Here is a 16758-nt window from a genome sequence, read left to right as displayed (position 1 = left end):
CTGAACACTATTATGTAAACAGTACTGGCTATCCACGCATCTGAAGTGTTTGAGCAATGAAGGAATTACGTTCCGAGTACATAATTAAATGACGTTGTTAGATATCACTGGAATAGTTGAGAGCTGTCAACATTCAGCAGTTTACAAAGCAAACTGAAAATACCAGTAGTTCCTCATTAAGTTAAATTAAAATACTTGTGATAGAACTTGTTCCCCATGCTTGTGCTTGATTAAAATGAAGATAAACTTTTATAATATTTTAAGCTTCTTCTTTTTTTTAAAAAAAGATTAGCTTCCTTATAACACTGACAAAGCAGAACATTGTTCCCGTATAATACAAAGTGGTTTTTTATTGCTCTTCAACAGTAATAAAAAGCCTTTGTACATTCCAAGACTTGTGTTTGCTTTCTCAAGGACCCAGTTAAGATTATTAGGTCAGATATTCTGGGGTAAAAATAACTATTCTAAGAAAGGATTCTTCTAATTCAGATGAGTTCATTGATTTCAGATTTCTAATTCAGTTTTCAGTTCATTGAGCAATTTTTCCAATCTTATATGTGCTGTAGACAATTTGCATAGTGGGGGATCTTACCAATTTATCAAGCTTAGGAGCATATTTCTCTTTAAGGTTCCTGAATGCAGCAACCATATCAATCACATATTTGCAGGCTTACAAGCCCCGATTTAGCTGACCCGACATTATGTCCCCTTCTAGCAACAAGACACACACACACTGGTCATTGAAATTTCAATGTAGTAAGTGAAATGTTGACACTGACTCTAAGCAGGTTGCTGGATAGGAGGTTGGAATGCTTCATCTTAGAGAACAAACTTTGGAAAAAGAAATGCAAGGAGATGCCAAATAGAATAAGAGAAGCATGAAGACCGCCAACAAAACACTATTTATTTACTCTATGTTAGCATGAGAAGAGCTAGGGAGACAGTTGTACCTTTGAACAATGAGGAAGTCTAAGGTGTGCTAAAGGGGATTGCAGAGAAGCTGGATGAATTATTAGCGACTTTCTTCACAGTGGATGATGTAGAGCAGATGTGTGCCTGAACTAACATTCTAGGTCTGATCAATTAAAGCAAACCATGGTGAAGTTCTAGAATTGGCAGTCAGTCCAACACTCTTTGCTGAGGGGTTATATGGTATTGAGAGGGTATCCCAAGGGAAGCACCATACAGAGCAAATTAGAGTAACCGAGTCTTAAATTTACTAGTGCCAGGACCACGGTGGTTAAGCTGTCTCAGACCAGGAATGGCTGTAGCTGTCTTATCAACCAAAGCTAGCCAAAGGCACTCCTAACCACTAAGGCCACATGTGCTTCAAGTAATAATAACGTTGGGTTCAGGATCACCCCAGACTGTGTACCTGTTCCTTAGTACTAGTAATGTATGAAAACTTCATTTGGCTTAGTTTATAATGGCAAGTAAGAAACTGCATTCTGACATCCCACAGCACTGTGAACCTAATCAGAGTCTGGCTTCGTAACCATATGACTATGTTATGCAAGACAGTCCCAAAGAGATTAGAAATTTGAGTGCTGGGTGGAGGGGGAAGGCAAGGTGAGTAAAAGAAGGCATGCTAAATGCTTTCAGCATCAATGTCTTGCACATTCCTGTGAGCATCAATGCTCTCCACTTAGCTAAAATGGTTACAGTATGTTTAAAGCGTGTTTATTGCAGCACCCTCTGTAAAAGTAAAAAAATTAAAATGACACTAATGCTTGAGGCTTTCAACAAGCATACAATTAAAATCACAAGTTTTGAAAGGTGTGTGAGGGACCAATGTTGTCTCCTACTTTGTCATTAAAGTAGCCACTTTGCTGTAGGCAAATTTAATAACTTATTGGATGCATTTTCCTCAGAGGAAAATAGGATTGAGTGTAATTGGCTGAAGTCTTCAAGATAAAACTGAATTCTGTACAAAAGAGTTTGCTTGTTATATGTTTTTTCTGTGTTAATATTGGCTCAGACGCAGACATTTTTTCAGTAGTCAGTATAGCAGTAATAGGTTTGTTTTCAAGACCATGACCTTGTTTGGTCTCTCTCGTCAGGCAGAAGGCTGCTTGGGATAGTTGTGCATTCTTGCATGGCTATTGGCTTCTCTTCCACCCCTAGAGGATAGAAAGCAAGGTGGTGTGCCACGTGTCTGAAATAACCTGTCAAATTGTTTCTGTAGATTTATAAATAGCAAAGCTATTTTTATTTAATAGAAGGGTATTAGAACCTTGCTTGGAGCAAGTATTTCAGTATCCATCATTTAGGAATGCTCTGCTGGAAGGATGGTAATACAGTGGTACCTCAGGTTAAGTACTTAATTCATTCCGGAGGTCCGTTCTTAACCTGAAACTGTTCTTAACCTGAAGCACCACTTTAGCTAATGTGGCATCCTGCTGCCGCCGCGCCACCGGAGCCCGATTTCTGTTCTCATTCTGAAGCAAAGTTCTTAACCTGATATACTATTTCCGGGTTAGCGGAGTCTGTAACCTGAAGCCGTATGTAACCTGAAGCGTATGTAACCCAAGGTACCACTGTATAACTAGTTGCAAAAGCAAAACTTCATGCCATGGGACTTGTCACAAACATATTCCTATTATGACCATCCCAGAGGGAAGCAAAGGCTGACATTTCTGGCATCTACCAGTTGATAGAGCATGAGATTCCTAATCTCAGGGTCATGGATTCAAGGCAATGTTAGGCAAAAGATTCCTGCATTGCAGGGTTTGGACTAGATAACCTGTGAGAATCAACCTGTGAGAATTATTGGTTTGCACATTCAGACTCTTGCAAATTAAGAGGCTCACATAAAGTGTCTTGTTTTAGTGTTTCCCAGATCACAGAATCCTATAAACATAGGACTGCTGGCATCATTTGACTTGCACATATATTTCTGCAAATGCTTCTGTAACAAACCTGTGCACTTCCATGCATTTCTCTTAACAACTTCTTCACACTGCTTTGCTACAATGTAATTATTTTTTAAAAAGTTTCTACTTAACAATTGGCAGCAGAACTACTATGTTTAAAAAGTTGAACACTTAACTCTTCCACTATTTAAATCTGTAAGGGACTCACAATGGCACAGATCATTGTTTCAGTTGTGTTACTCAGGTACAGTGTTGACCAAATTATTATTTTGTTGCAAGCCCACCGTGGAAACAAGGTTGTTTACTGGTATCTGCATGCAACGTGACAACAGTATTAAGGGATTTAATCACATGTTCAATTTCCCAGGGTAGTTAGATGACATAGTTGAATATGTTAAGAAGCCTTTTCTGAACGCTGTTTATAGTTCTATGTTTAAATCAAAGCACTGTAGCTCAAGCAGGATGTGATAAGCTACTGCTGTCAAATCAGTTTGCATTTAGCAGGCTTTTTCAGTATTCCATGACTTTGCATGGCTATAGTTTACCCGTTTATTTCTTGACAAGTGTGTTAAATAGCAGTTCTGCATAGAGGGAGATACATTTGTGTGGTCCTGATTTTTAGGTAGGTGTGAGGAAGGCCACACATCTCTTCATGATGATCTGTCAAGGGTGCAGATTTCATGCCCACGATGGAATGGGCTGAAACCAATGATGGAGGCAAAAGTATGAAGTGCCCCTGTCTTCTCTCTGCTACCCCACTTTCTCTGTGACACCCCCTTTTCCTAGCTACTATCATGAAGCTAGACCAAGGGCAACATTTTCTCCCTGGGACCTTAGATTGTACACCTCTGTTTTAAAGCATAATAACTTATTTCTCGGGAGTAGTTGGTATATAGACAACTGTTTTATCATGCATGCATTGTACTTCATTGAAAACCATTTTAAAAGTATAGAATTGAGAGAAGCGAGCTAAAAAATTTAAGCATGTAGATTCATATAGCAAATCTATCTAAGTTGCATAGCAGGAAATCCTCACCTCAGGATTAGTCTGTGGTGAGATTCTGTTTAATCTTTTAAGTTGAAGAGTCTTAATCAGAGTTATGATTTGACTTCATAGGGTGGAGCTTTCCACTTGGGGCTGAAAATGCCACAAGAGTTAAGCTCTTATCCATCTGTCTGTGCAGCTTCACATAGATGTTCCCCCTCTATGTACTTCCATTATAGCTATGGTTAACTGATGATGCTGTATTTTTAAGAATTAATATGTGGGTGGGGTGGAAGATGAATGTGCCCTTTTTAACCTTGATGTTTGCCTCAGGGAAGCTTCTGCTTTCAGCTTCTGTCCTCATTAATTTGAATCACCTTATTTTAGAGAACAGGATTTTGATGTGCTTCAGAAGATTATAATCACTAGCTTAAATCTTGCATTCAGCATTAATACCTTTTTAAAAAAGTATTAAAGATCTCACTCTGTGTATGCATAAAAATACAGTATGGCAAGTGTAAAACAAAGAAACTTCCTAATGAAGTAAACAATGGTGTAATAATTTGCTGCTGTATTCTCCGCTATCAATATGAAGATGGCAAGACAGGAAGTATATTATATGGTATTCCCCGGCCTTTTGTGTTATAGTGGGTGCTATAAGTACAGAATACATCCATAATTTCCTATGAATTTATTTTCAAACCAAGACTTTTGCCCTCTGTCTATTCCATCTATTTTAGGGTTTCCAAAAGTGGTTGATATTGACTCCCTGGGGACAGTGGGACTGGGCAGGGGATGAAATGGGGGTGGAGTGTTAAAAAGGGCATGGGGTAGAAAAGAAGTATACTGTGAAAAAATTAATTAGGAACTATGAGCCTTGGAAATAGAGGGCAAGGGCATGTACAAAAGGAACCTCTATATTCTATCTCATTAGGGAAGATGAAAAATACGGTATCATTATTTTCACTTGTTTTACTTCCATATATATATGCATGTGTATGTAAAACACACACATTTTTATTGGTGATTGGTGATTAATAAACGTTGATTATAGATAGATGGATAGATATTTCTTGACTATTTCATGTACATTCCTAAGAATTTGGATTGAGGTTGATGACAACTTTACAAGCTCATCAATGGGTCATTGAGTCTAAGAAGTTTGGGAAGCCAGAATTAAGCTTTATTTCCGACACATTGCTACAATCCAAGAAAAGAGATGGCAGTATTTATTTATTTTATTAATTTTTTATACCACCCTTCATCCAAAAATCACAGGGCAGTTTACAGCATAAAAGTAAAAAATGTAAATACAAAAGAGGTTAACATAATAAAAACAAGCAAACAGAAAAACCAAAAGAACAATTCCACAAACACATTTAAGAGTCCATAGATTGTTTAATCAGTCAAAGGCCTGATTATGGAGGAATGTTTTCTGCCTGATGCCAGAACCGGGTGCTGAATCATTTAATGTGATCAGGTTTTTGCACAGAGCAGCTTGTCTGTGGTTCCACTTAAAACCGCCACTACATTGCTATTTGCATGAATCAGGGTTTACTCTACTCATAACTAGGAAACATACCTCATTGTGATATGGACTCTCAAGTGCTTTTAAATTAGAATGCTTAGATCTTGCCTGCTTTGCTCCTAGTTTGGTTTTGTACTTCTTCAACTGATAACCTTATCCTTGGTATTAAGTGCTCTGTAGACAGCTAGCTGTTTTCAAATGGAATGCATCTCACTTCAGAAGCATGCCTCTTGAGTTTCTTAGCTAGCGAAAGATAGTCATAGGCTGCTCTGTGTTTATAACAGTGTCTGCTCATCTACTCGAATGCTTGCTAACTAAATCCAACTGCAGCTTTTCTTTGTCTCTCTGTGTGTCTTTTTAATGCTGGTGTACAGAAGCTGTTCCATCTGCTCCTCCTTAAATTAATTGGATTTGTTGAGAGAATTGTGAAGAAAGTGAAAAATAACCAAGGGATATTGCTCTTCAAGCGATACTGAGGGTGGATATCCAATCTATGGGCAATATATGTTTGACACGGAAAATAATAGTCTGAGGACTGTGAAGCTTGACTATGGCAGCTTGGCTCCCCAAATGCATTGTTCAGCTGCCACTAGGGCCAGACCATAGCACCTCAGTGAGAAATTAACATCTGGCTGTTGGCCCATCTTGCAGCAATAAGAGCATAGGAAAAGCCTGCTGGATTAGCCAGTGGTCCATCTAGTCCAGCATGCTTTCCTCGCAACAGCCATCCAGATTCCTGTGTGAAGCTCACAAGCAGCACCTGAGCTCAGCAGCATACTTTCCACTGGTGGTTCCCAGCAGCTCATATTCAGAGACATGCTGCCTCCAACAGTGGAGGTATTTCCAGGCTGCTGAGTGGCAGTTGGACTGGGAGGAAAGCTTTTACATGCATTTGCCTGGCATTACTAACAGTTGTGCAACTAGCTGTTTCATTGTGTTTTAGATATTTTGTAAGCTGCTGCAAGGACCTCAGTTAACAAGCAGGGTATAAATATTTAAATGCACAATGTCTTGCAATGCTTTTTTTTCATTTTCATCAGACTCCACAAAATGCTTAATTCCAGATAGATAATACAAAATATATGCAATGTGCAACTTTACTCTGAGCAGCAATTTCTAGAGTGAGGGAGAAAACATAAATGGTTGCATTTAGCTCCTCTCATTTCCGATCCCTCCCTGCTGGTACAACACTCCTTCCCGTACAGAAAGAGGAACACAGATTTTTGTGCAGACAAAGCCACCCTGTGTGCTTGTCAGCATGCTGATAACTAGCCTGACCGGAGAGAAAGTTAAAATGCACTTCAGGTACCTCTTCTTAGTATGAACAGCAAGCAAGAGAAATATGGTTTGATACATTCTAGCTATTATAGAGGTCTATTGCTCACAAACCCAGCATTTAAAATGCCCCAACATCTCCAAGGAGGACTAGGAATGAGTCCTGTCAAAAACCATGGAGAACTGCTACCAATAAGTGTAAATTGGGGGTATAGCCAACTTAATCCCTTCCAGATGTTTTGGAGTATATCTGCCCCAGTCAATACAGCCAATAACATGGGTGATGGGAGTTATAGTCCACAACAGCTGATGGTCTATTTGTCTACTCCTGATGGGGATGCACCAGTGGTCCAACTTGGTATACGGTAGCTTCTTAGGTATCTGATATGCTCACATCCATTCACAAACCCAAAGCCTAGGGAACGGCAGTGGGCAGTAGAGGTATCTGAAGGAAGGGCTGTAGCCACTGTTGATGGAGGAGGGGGGGGTGTTAAAGAGTTCTTTGCCTTGGTTTCTGTAGATGTGAGGGAGTAGGTGGAGCTGACTGTTTAGCCTGTTCCCTGTTAAAATTGTCATGAAGTATTTAGGATTAGAAGGGCCAAAGCTATGAAGGAATATATAATGCCTACCACTTGCTTTTATATTGATTTCTTGCATTTGTACATTCCTTATACATCTTAACTGCAAGATAATGTTCTTTGCAACTGACACATTTTGCTCTTTAATTTTCAGGGACAGGTACTTTTGGGCGGGTTCATCTGGTGAAAGAGAAATCGGCCAAATGCTACTTTGCATTGAAAGTAATGAGCATTCCAGATGTCATTCGACTAAAACAAGAACAGCATGTGCACAATGAAAAAGCGGTCTTGAAAGAAGTGAATCATCCATTTCTGATCAGATTGTAAGCTCTCTTCTCTCCCACTCCCCCCCCCCCTTTTATAGCTTTTGTGGCATAATGTTCAATTCTAGCATTCGATCTCTCGTCAGTTTGGATTAATTCAAAGTCTTTTGGGTGGCAAATGCTACACTTGTTTTATCATTCTTTTGAAGAAATACTTTAAACAATATTGTGTTCATATTTTTTAAAGGGGGGAAATAATCTAGAAAAGCTAGGAAACAAATGTATTTGATGGAGAACTGCTCCTTGGAACATACACAACATGATGTAGTAGTTGTGCCTGCCTGTTGTGTGCTTGATTCCACTTCAGAATGTTCCATTATCTTTTTACTAAGGCGCAAGTGTTCACAAACTGCACTAACAGCTGTCGTGGTTAAGCAAGCAAGCAAACAAAAACTATAGTAAGGGGAAAATATGCCATAGGTGGTGACATATTAATGGAAGCTGCCACCCCTCAAATTAGGGTGATTCCTATAGCTATTAATGATGTGGTCTTGTATGCTAATTATTCAAATACGTCTACTACTACAGTGTTCCAGAGATCCCTCAACCTTCTAGAACATATTTTGGGGTGTGGTGGGGGGGTGAACAGAGTGCTGCAGAAAGAAGGGGGAATCAGTGCATTCAAGGCAGAATTTTATTCATCTCTCACAGTCTGTGATGCATCTCTGACAAATCATAAGCTCATTTTTGGTCATGCATCCCTATGTTCTTTCATGTGTTTAATAGAGCAACCTAAGAGTTGTTGATAGCCTTCATTGGCAAAGAAAGGACTTTGGTTCTACCCTGACCCCAGAGGAAATGTGGCAGCAGTCCATGGAGGACTTTAATATTGACCATTGCACTTGCTGGTGGTACAGTGGATTTAACATGCCACTCTGTTTCCCTGCGTTTGAAAACTGTATGAAACCTGATCCCTGTGCATATGCTTCATTGCTTGTTTTGAATATCTTGTGGTAAAGGGTGGAGTAATGCACGCCACCGGAAATGTCAGCATTTCACTGAAAACTGATAGGAACAGAAGGGGTGTGGGTACGTATTGCAAAAGTAATTTCGACATAGCAAGATTGCTTCCTGATAAGGCAAAGGGGAGGAAGAGAATGCAAAGCAAACCCAGTTAAAATGAAAAGTCCTGTCCAGTGTTCAAGTAAAGACTCCCAAGTTAATTAAACCAGGGGGAAATGAATGCATTAATTCTGAGCTCACCACAACTAGTTTTTCATGACAACCTGTTAAGCAATTATGGGTGAAAGAGTTTTGAAAGAGGTAGAGTGGCAAGAGAAAACATAAAGCAGAGAAGCACCTGATGACTAAAGAGTTATAGGATTGTTTCTAGTGGACAGCTTTGTGCCAGCAGAAAGCACATCCACTAGGAACCTCAAGCAAACAGAACTCATACCAGATGGTGCATCCTGTTTTTACTCATTCCCTTTACCCATTATAGCTGCTGCACCCCTGAAAAACTGTTCCTGAAGATTGGGAGACCCTCAAACAACAGACTAGGGTAGAGCACAAAGCGCTACCATAGGTAGGTAGGACCAGCAAAAAAAGGTGTGTCCTACCTTGCGCTTTATGCTAGCCAAAAGCAGATATAACCTGTATCGGGTGCACTGAACCTGTATCTGCTTGCTTTCTCTCCCTCCTAGTATATAGCTTTTTATTTACATGTCAATAAGTTTCCCAGGTTAAACAGCAGCAAGGATGAAAATTACTCCTTAATTAACAAAGTATAGAAATTCCTCAGGCCAGAAAAATAAAAATAAATGATCTTTTCTCAGTGCAATCTACTACTAATAATAATCCATTTCCAAGTGTTTGCATAAAGCCTTACAAAACAAATATCAGGATGGCTCACACAAGAAGAATAAAAGCAAACCTAAAAACAGATACAGTAAAACAGATTGATAGACTAATGTATATAAGCAACATAAGAACAAGTCACACAAAAAAAATACAATTTAGATCTAGAGCAGATTATAATGAAATGTTAGAGGAAAGAAATGTGCATTGTCTGGGTGTTTTGACTGAAATGCCCCTTCTGCTGTAGCTGCTGCTTTTGCTGCTGATACTGTTTTTACTTTTACTTTTACTTTACTTTTATATGCCATTTATTTGCCAAAATGGCTTAAAAGCAGTATACAACTACATGATCAATTCCTTGGCAATGACACCTGAAGAATGGCCTCAAAATTCCTTAGCAGTCTGTTACTTTTATGTCTTTCCCCTGTTTATACTGGTGGTGGCACTTCATTTGTGATGCCAAAATGCACAGGTGATTAACCCATAGCTGTAATTCAATCCTGTCTAAACCAACTGAGAATATTCACAGAGCTGCCATGTGTCACGTTTCCCCCCAAATCCCCCAGCTGCTTTTTGCTGTGGCGCTGTGGAGCTTCTCTTCCATTTTGAGCTATGATGCATCTATCAACTCACAGGAGCTCCATGAGTCAATTGAGGTCTAGTGTCGGGACCTCCACAAATGCCGAAAATATCTTGAGGGGTTTCAGGCCTTGGGTGGCAGAATAGTTTCTCATGACCACACTGCTGAGCTTGTGCTTCACTACATCTTCTGTTTTGAATATTGGAAATTCTTCATTCATATTTCAAACCCTTAAAAAACAAATAAATCATTTTATGCTTTTCTGACAAGTTCTCTTAGTATTTTTTAAAACACGTATCTCTTTCATTGCAGATTTTGGACTTACCACGATGAACGCTTTCTATATATGCTGATGGAATATGTACCTGGGGGTGAACTTTTTAGTTATCTGCGCAACATGGGACGCTTTAATAACAGCACTGGACTGTTTTACTCTGCAGAGATTATTTGTGCAATAGAATATCTTCACTCAAAAGAAATTGTTTACAGAGACTTAAAGCCTGAAAATATTTTATTAGACAAAGAGGGGCATATAAAACTCACCGATTTTGGATTTGCTAAAAAGCTGGTTGATAGGTAAGCTCTTTTTTTTAACTGAAATTTTATTTTACTTTATTATTTTTGGGGGGTATGCAAGTATGGTGGGAAGAGGACAGAGAATGAAATTTTGAACATGACTAGTGGTACCAACCATGATTAACATTTTCAGTTTTTAGTCTGTTTGGTTAACTGCTATACATACATGCAACATGCATTAAAACATATGTATTTATATTTATTAAGAAGGTTTCACATAGCCTGCGAAAGATGACAAAGTAGGCTCCAACAGACCTTCTGCGGCAGAGCATTCAATAATCAGGGTACCACTAGATTAACATGTCTTGCAAATCCTCAGATATTTTCTTAACTTTATATTTTTAAAAATAAATAAATTATATACTACACTTTCTGCTAAAGGAGCCGAGGTTAGTAAGCACATCTGTGATACAACAATTAAAATTAAAATGTATTTAAAAATATAAACATCTAAAAGCAATAAGCACAGTAAATCATTAGATGGATGAGGTATTATTATTATTATTAATCACATTTAAAGTTTTCTAGGCTTCCGTTCAAGTTCACATATCTTACCTGGCAATAGGATCTTTCCCTACAATGTTAAAGAACTGTTGGCTCTCAGGGTACATATTACTGTATTAAATATACTTCTATCCCCATCTAAAAACTTCTAATGCACAAGCCAAATATATTTGTATGTATATGAAAACAGCAATTATTGTAATTTTGGGGTGAATAAGTAGTAGTTTTGAACAAATGTTGAGGGAATATGAAAGGGAGACAAAAGAGACTGCAGTTCAAAAACAGTGTAAGTATACACAAGATAGGTAGCTGTTTCATTTTGTGCTTACAGCTCACCCCCACCACTGTTTTATGTAACAGGGAAACATCTGAATATCTGTACTGCCTTCTGTAAATATCCACACAGTATAAATACCCCTCTTGTGAAGGTTATCCTGAGACCCATGTGTGCGTGTAATCGCCACACTGTCCAGCTCACCTCTTGTGAGCACATGTGCTTTAATGTATACTTTCCCTTCACCCTAAAAATCTGTAGAAGAGCAGAAGCTCTCCCTGATCTCCAAAATTAGTATGAGAGACTTGGGAAAACAGCAAAATGAATTGCTGACTCCCAAACCCCTCTAAGCCTTCCTCTCCAGGTCAAGGTTGGGGGAAGGGGTGATGAGCTTCCCCTCACAATCATGTTGGGTCACAAATGTCTCAGATGCTTAGAGAAACATTGCAGAAGACCAGCACCTGTCTACCCTTCCTTGGTGAGAAAAATACAACTTTGCTCTCCAGGCCCATCCATTAACTTCTATGGATGCAGGTTAAAAATATTAATTGACCAACAATTATTGCTAAAGCTTAGTGAAATTGGCTCACTTAATTTAATACCTTAAATATGCAGTCCTACCAAAGCTACGCATTTTTCAGCCTTGCTTCTTTCCCTGCTACTGAAATCAGTCAGTGTAAAGTGCTTTTTCTTATTCGTATTCTGGATAAGGCAGGGTGCATATGATTCCAGGTTATCTCCTATGCAGACAGTATGGTGCATATATTTGGCAGTAGCTTGTCCTAAAAACATGACATGAAATCTAGATGTTTGAAATCTAGATGTTTTTCAGTCTGATTTGTTAGGCAAAAAAATGATATCTAGCTCTTTAAATTTTTAACTAGCATTCTTTTTTATGGAGGAATGATTGGTATTGCAATGCTAAGCTAGATGGAATGAGAAAGAAAAAGGTTTACATACTGCAAATTACTGACAATCTTTTGGAGTTATTTGGGAAATATATGTTGCAACAGAGTGGTTTGATCTGTGTTCTCTTGTTTGTTTGCATCTCTGAAGTTGGCCTTGCAACTGCAGAGAGTTTTAATGTTTGTTTTTAACTGTTGTGCAGAAGTCACAACTTGTCGTCAGCTTCCTGGAATGTTTGCATTCGGATTTTCAAAGTATTTTGTATAAGCATGGAAAAAAATTGCTCTGTCTTCCATAGAAAGTTGTGTTGGTGCTGGTTACAATATTACTTTTAGTAGTGATGAGCAGATTATGCCTTCATTAGGAAGTCAGTTTTACTGTTGAATCCAATGCATATCGAACAAGGCTTGTAAAATATCATCAGGTTGCAGGTAGCCAGATTGTGAGTCAACTTGTACTCCAGAAATAAATGAAGATTGCGTCTGTATCCTAATGAGGAGGCAGCAAGCCTTCGTTAGATAGATATTTTTTAAAGTACTGTAAAATACTATACAGGTATTAATCTATACCCAGTTACATTTGAGGACAAGCATTGCTTTCAAAAGGTCTGGTTAGAGATAGAGGATATGAAGCTGTTGGCTGTGATCCACCCAGAGTCGAGCATTTATACCCCCCCCCCCCCGGTAAGAGTTAAGTGCATTCTTTAATCAATGGGATTTACAAGGGCTTAATGTTTGGCTGGATCACAGCATTTGTGGGATGTTGACAATGCATGTATGCTCCTCAGTATTAACCACATTCAAAATGTAAATACAGCAGTACCTCGGTTTACAAACTTAATCCATTCTAGGAGTCCGTTCCTAAACCGAAACAGTTCTTAAACCAAGGTGTGCTTTCCCATATGAGGCCTCCTGCCCCCGGTGGCCTTCCACCATTTGGATTCCGCTCTTAGACTGAGGAAAAGTTCTCAAACTGGGACACTATTTCCGAGTTTGTAAACCAATTCATTCTTAAACTGGGCTCTTCTTAAACCGAGGTACCACTGTAGTCCATAACTCCCCATCCCATACTCTATAAGGTGTTTTGTCTCCCATGTATCATCAGTGAGCTTAGAAGTATACCATCTGACAACGAAGATCTAAAGTAAGATACTGGGTGTTTAAGTTTACTTGCAAGTTTACCTTCAGTTCTTCCAGGAGAAGGTGAGCATTACAGGCATACTTACCTAAAAGGCAGACTGCCCACCATTACTGGTCCTCTTCAGCTTCATGAGGCTGCTGGAGAGAACTCTTATAAGACTACCCTGTCCTCACAGTGGCCAGCCACATGCTTATGGAAAGCACAATAGGAGAACCAGAGTTCAGTAGTACTTGTGATTCCCAGAAACTGGTATTCAAAGGCATCCTTCATCCAACAGTGGAGGTGGAACATAGCCGCCATGGCTAGTAGCTTTTGAAAACTTTGTTTATATATTTAAAAATACTTGCATGCTAAAATTTCATTTTTTGAAAAAATCAAAACAGTTTACAACAACGGTTATGCAATTAAAAAACACACACAAAAAAGATCATCAGCTTACTATTATGGGAAACGTTTATCTCAATTTTCTGCAGCCTGGCAGTAGAGGAAAGTTTTCAGCAGAAGTCTGAAGGTTAATATGGAAAGTTGCTGCTGAATCTGTATTGGAAGAGCATTCCATGAAAGTGGACCACTAGCATTGAAAGCTGGATTTTGCGTTGAGGTCAAATGAGCCTCACCAATTCAAGTAAAGCTCCTACAAATGATCTCATTGATTCAGCTGGGATATAGTGCCTATGCTCTATGTGCAAGGATTCTTCAGAAGCCCAAAATGTTATGGAAACTGCTACTTGAAAGCAGAAAGTTTGAAAATGACTTCTGTAGCTTTTAGTTTGAATGTTAATACAGTCTTGATTGGAGACTATATTAAACTGAAGGTACAATGTGAAAGTTCTACACCTGTGGTCCACATTCTTGCCCACCCCCTCACCAGAGCTGAGTGTTTTCGTAGCCCTCTGGTGAGAGCAAGGAGAGGACCCCTAGCTTTCTTCTGTAGCTTGGTGCTGGGAAAGGGAATCTCCTGTGGAAGCACAAAGTCAGGCAGTGGAGCTAAATGGAAGACTTGCTGTAATACAATTGAAAATAGAAATAAATCTATTTTAGTCCTATGTGAGAAAGAGCCACCAACTATTAGGCTGTGTGTGTGTTAAGTAAAACCATTGCTCATTATTACAAGGTCAAGCTCCTGGATAATCTGCCTTGTTGTGTTATCCTTTGTGCAACAGTCATGACTCAGTGTCTCTTGGCCATCTTTCGTCTTTATGCTTAGTGTGATTTACTGGGGAACTGAGGGGGATTAAGTAGGAGGGCAGATGACTACAGAGCAGTTGGTGCTTGATTCATGCTGATAACAGATTGCGGGGTGTGTGTGTGTTTTTAAGGTTAGGAGTGCCACAGTGTTTACAGAAGCAAAGGCGACTTTACTCTCTGGGTGAAATGCCATCCAGCAGATAGGCCCTAGGTTATGAATGGCCTGTCTAAAGCTAAGCTGTCTCTCTACCTGGAGGCTGAAAGCATCCCCTTCTCACTGTGATACTTGCCTGTTGCTGTGCAGAACACAGCTGCAGTCTTCCATATATTTTCATGAAAGTAAACCCACTAAACACAGAGAGACAGGGTTATTAGGTGAACAAGCCAATGATTGCTCTATTAATTATTGATGGTTGCTGGTTGAGCAGCAGACTGGTTGCTGGTTGAGCAGCAGACTGGCTGAAGATTGATAGAACACAGAAAGGGCCTGTGACACATTCACAACACTGTAAGCCCACCTTGGCAACAGATGCGACCAAGTCTTGCTCACCGCTGCCACTTCCACACATGGGGAAAGTTCACAAGGTATTATTTCCCTATGATCCAAGTCTTGCAGTGCTGACTACCCAGCATCTGGCCATGAGAATGGACTGGATATGGGACAGTTCATTTAATCCATATAAGGCTCAGATAAGGCTAGCTAGCAGGTTTTGTGACTTGCAGTAGTGGCTTCAGCTGATGCAGAGCATAGTATCCTCATGGGGTTGGATTGCAGAGAGCACATTGCACCTGTTAATTGGCTCCCTGTGCATGCACACACATGCCTGCCTATGAACTGCTTGTGTACTAAATGCTGCAGATATTATCACCTCTCTGATTTTACATTGCAGGATTTAAAAGCTAGCTGATCCTTGACTGTAGATGAAGATATGTGGGGGTTCACATTTCCGTTTCCCCTCCTTGACATGGCAAGTGTTTTAGCATCCTTGGGCAAAAAGGATGAGAGGGAGCTTCAGCTCATCCTCTGCAGAGGAAGATAGTGGGTTGGGGATTGTGTCTATAGTTGCATGGGGCTTCAGAGGGCTCAGTGCAAATATGAAAAGGACTCCTCTCGCCTTTCCAGCTGCAAGCTACAGAGGAAGGATGCAGCTGGAAGTTTTAGTAACAGAGGGTGCAGAACATCTTAATGGGACAGCACAGAAACAACTCTGTTCCCCTCCTGCAGCTCCAAAAGATTGGGCTGAAGAGGAGAGCAAGGCATAGCCCCTTCTTCCAGTGGAGGTCCAGCCCAAGGCTACAGACTAAGGAAGCAATGCTCTGTACATTAACTTGGGAGAACGCCTCACTGGACACCATGGGAGTAATGTTTGAATAGACTTGTAGTCAAAACCTGTGGACCCTAGAAGATGGATGTGCTTAATGACTGCCTTGGATTAAAAAAATATATATCCTAGAGACTTGCTAAGTTCAGGCTTTGAAGCTATATTTAAGTGCTGCCAGACTGCTTTGTTTTATTTGGCATGCTTTTTTGGGGAGGGGGGTGTTAAGCAGCGATAGGGCGATTTTAATCCTGATAATCTATTCTGATGTTTAATATTTTATTGATCTATTGAGTTTTGAATTTAGTGTTGCTATTTAGCTGAAGTTCTTAGGAAGGAGGTAAAAAAAAATCCAATAAGAGGGATTTTTCGTTTTTTCAAAGGTAATAACATGAGGAAACAATGTATCATAAATTCAGAACACTTCATTCCTTCTAATTTGAATATACAGTTTTCCAGGATGGATGGATTTTAAGTGAAGCATGTTTTATATCCAGATTTAAATTGCCAAGCAAAAATGCTCATCTAAATACTGTACTTGATTTAAATCATTTTTTGTTTTTGTTTTTGCAATATCCTTATTTTATTGGAAGCATGTTACTAGCCAGTTGCTGGAATAATTAAAACATGATTGTTTGTAAATAAATATAGCCTAAGTATAGACATTTTTTTAAAAAAAATCAGGAAGCATTTTAAGTAAACTTTCCTGGATTATGGTTAATTTTAACTCATTTTTAATCTTTTGCATCTCTTTTATAACTTCTTGGTACACAGCTTAGAAACTACAGTAGTAAGCAATATATAAATTGTTGAAGTAAGTAAATGCAATCTTAGAAGTAGGCTTGAAAACCTTTGGTAAAGCATCCTGCATGAATTGCAGAATTATTGCCTCAAAAAAAGAGATTGGGTATA

General features: G+C 39.3%; 1 protein-coding gene across 1 annotated transcript in view; it reads left to right on the top strand.

Annotated features, from left to right (window-relative positions):
- Nucleotides 1–16758, top strand: part of PRKX (protein kinase cAMP-dependent X-linked catalytic subunit) — a 56467-nt gene that overhangs the window by 25522 nt on the left and 14187 nt on the right. Inside the window, exons 2-3 of the mRNA XM_083734512.1 lie at nt 7394–7562; nt 10252–10515. Coding sequence (XP_083590638.1) covers nt 7394–7562; nt 10252–10515 — 433 coding nt within the window. The remainder of the gene's footprint in view (nt 1–7393; nt 7563–10251; nt 10516–16758) is intronic.

Source organism: Podarcis gaigeae (assembly GCF_964106915.1).
Source record: "Podarcis gaigeae genome assembly, chromosome: 4".
Taxonomy (NCBI): Eukaryota; Metazoa; Chordata; class Lepidosauria; order Squamata; family Lacertidae; genus Podarcis; species Podarcis gaigeae.
This window is presented reverse-complemented; position numbering and strand designations above follow the sequence as displayed.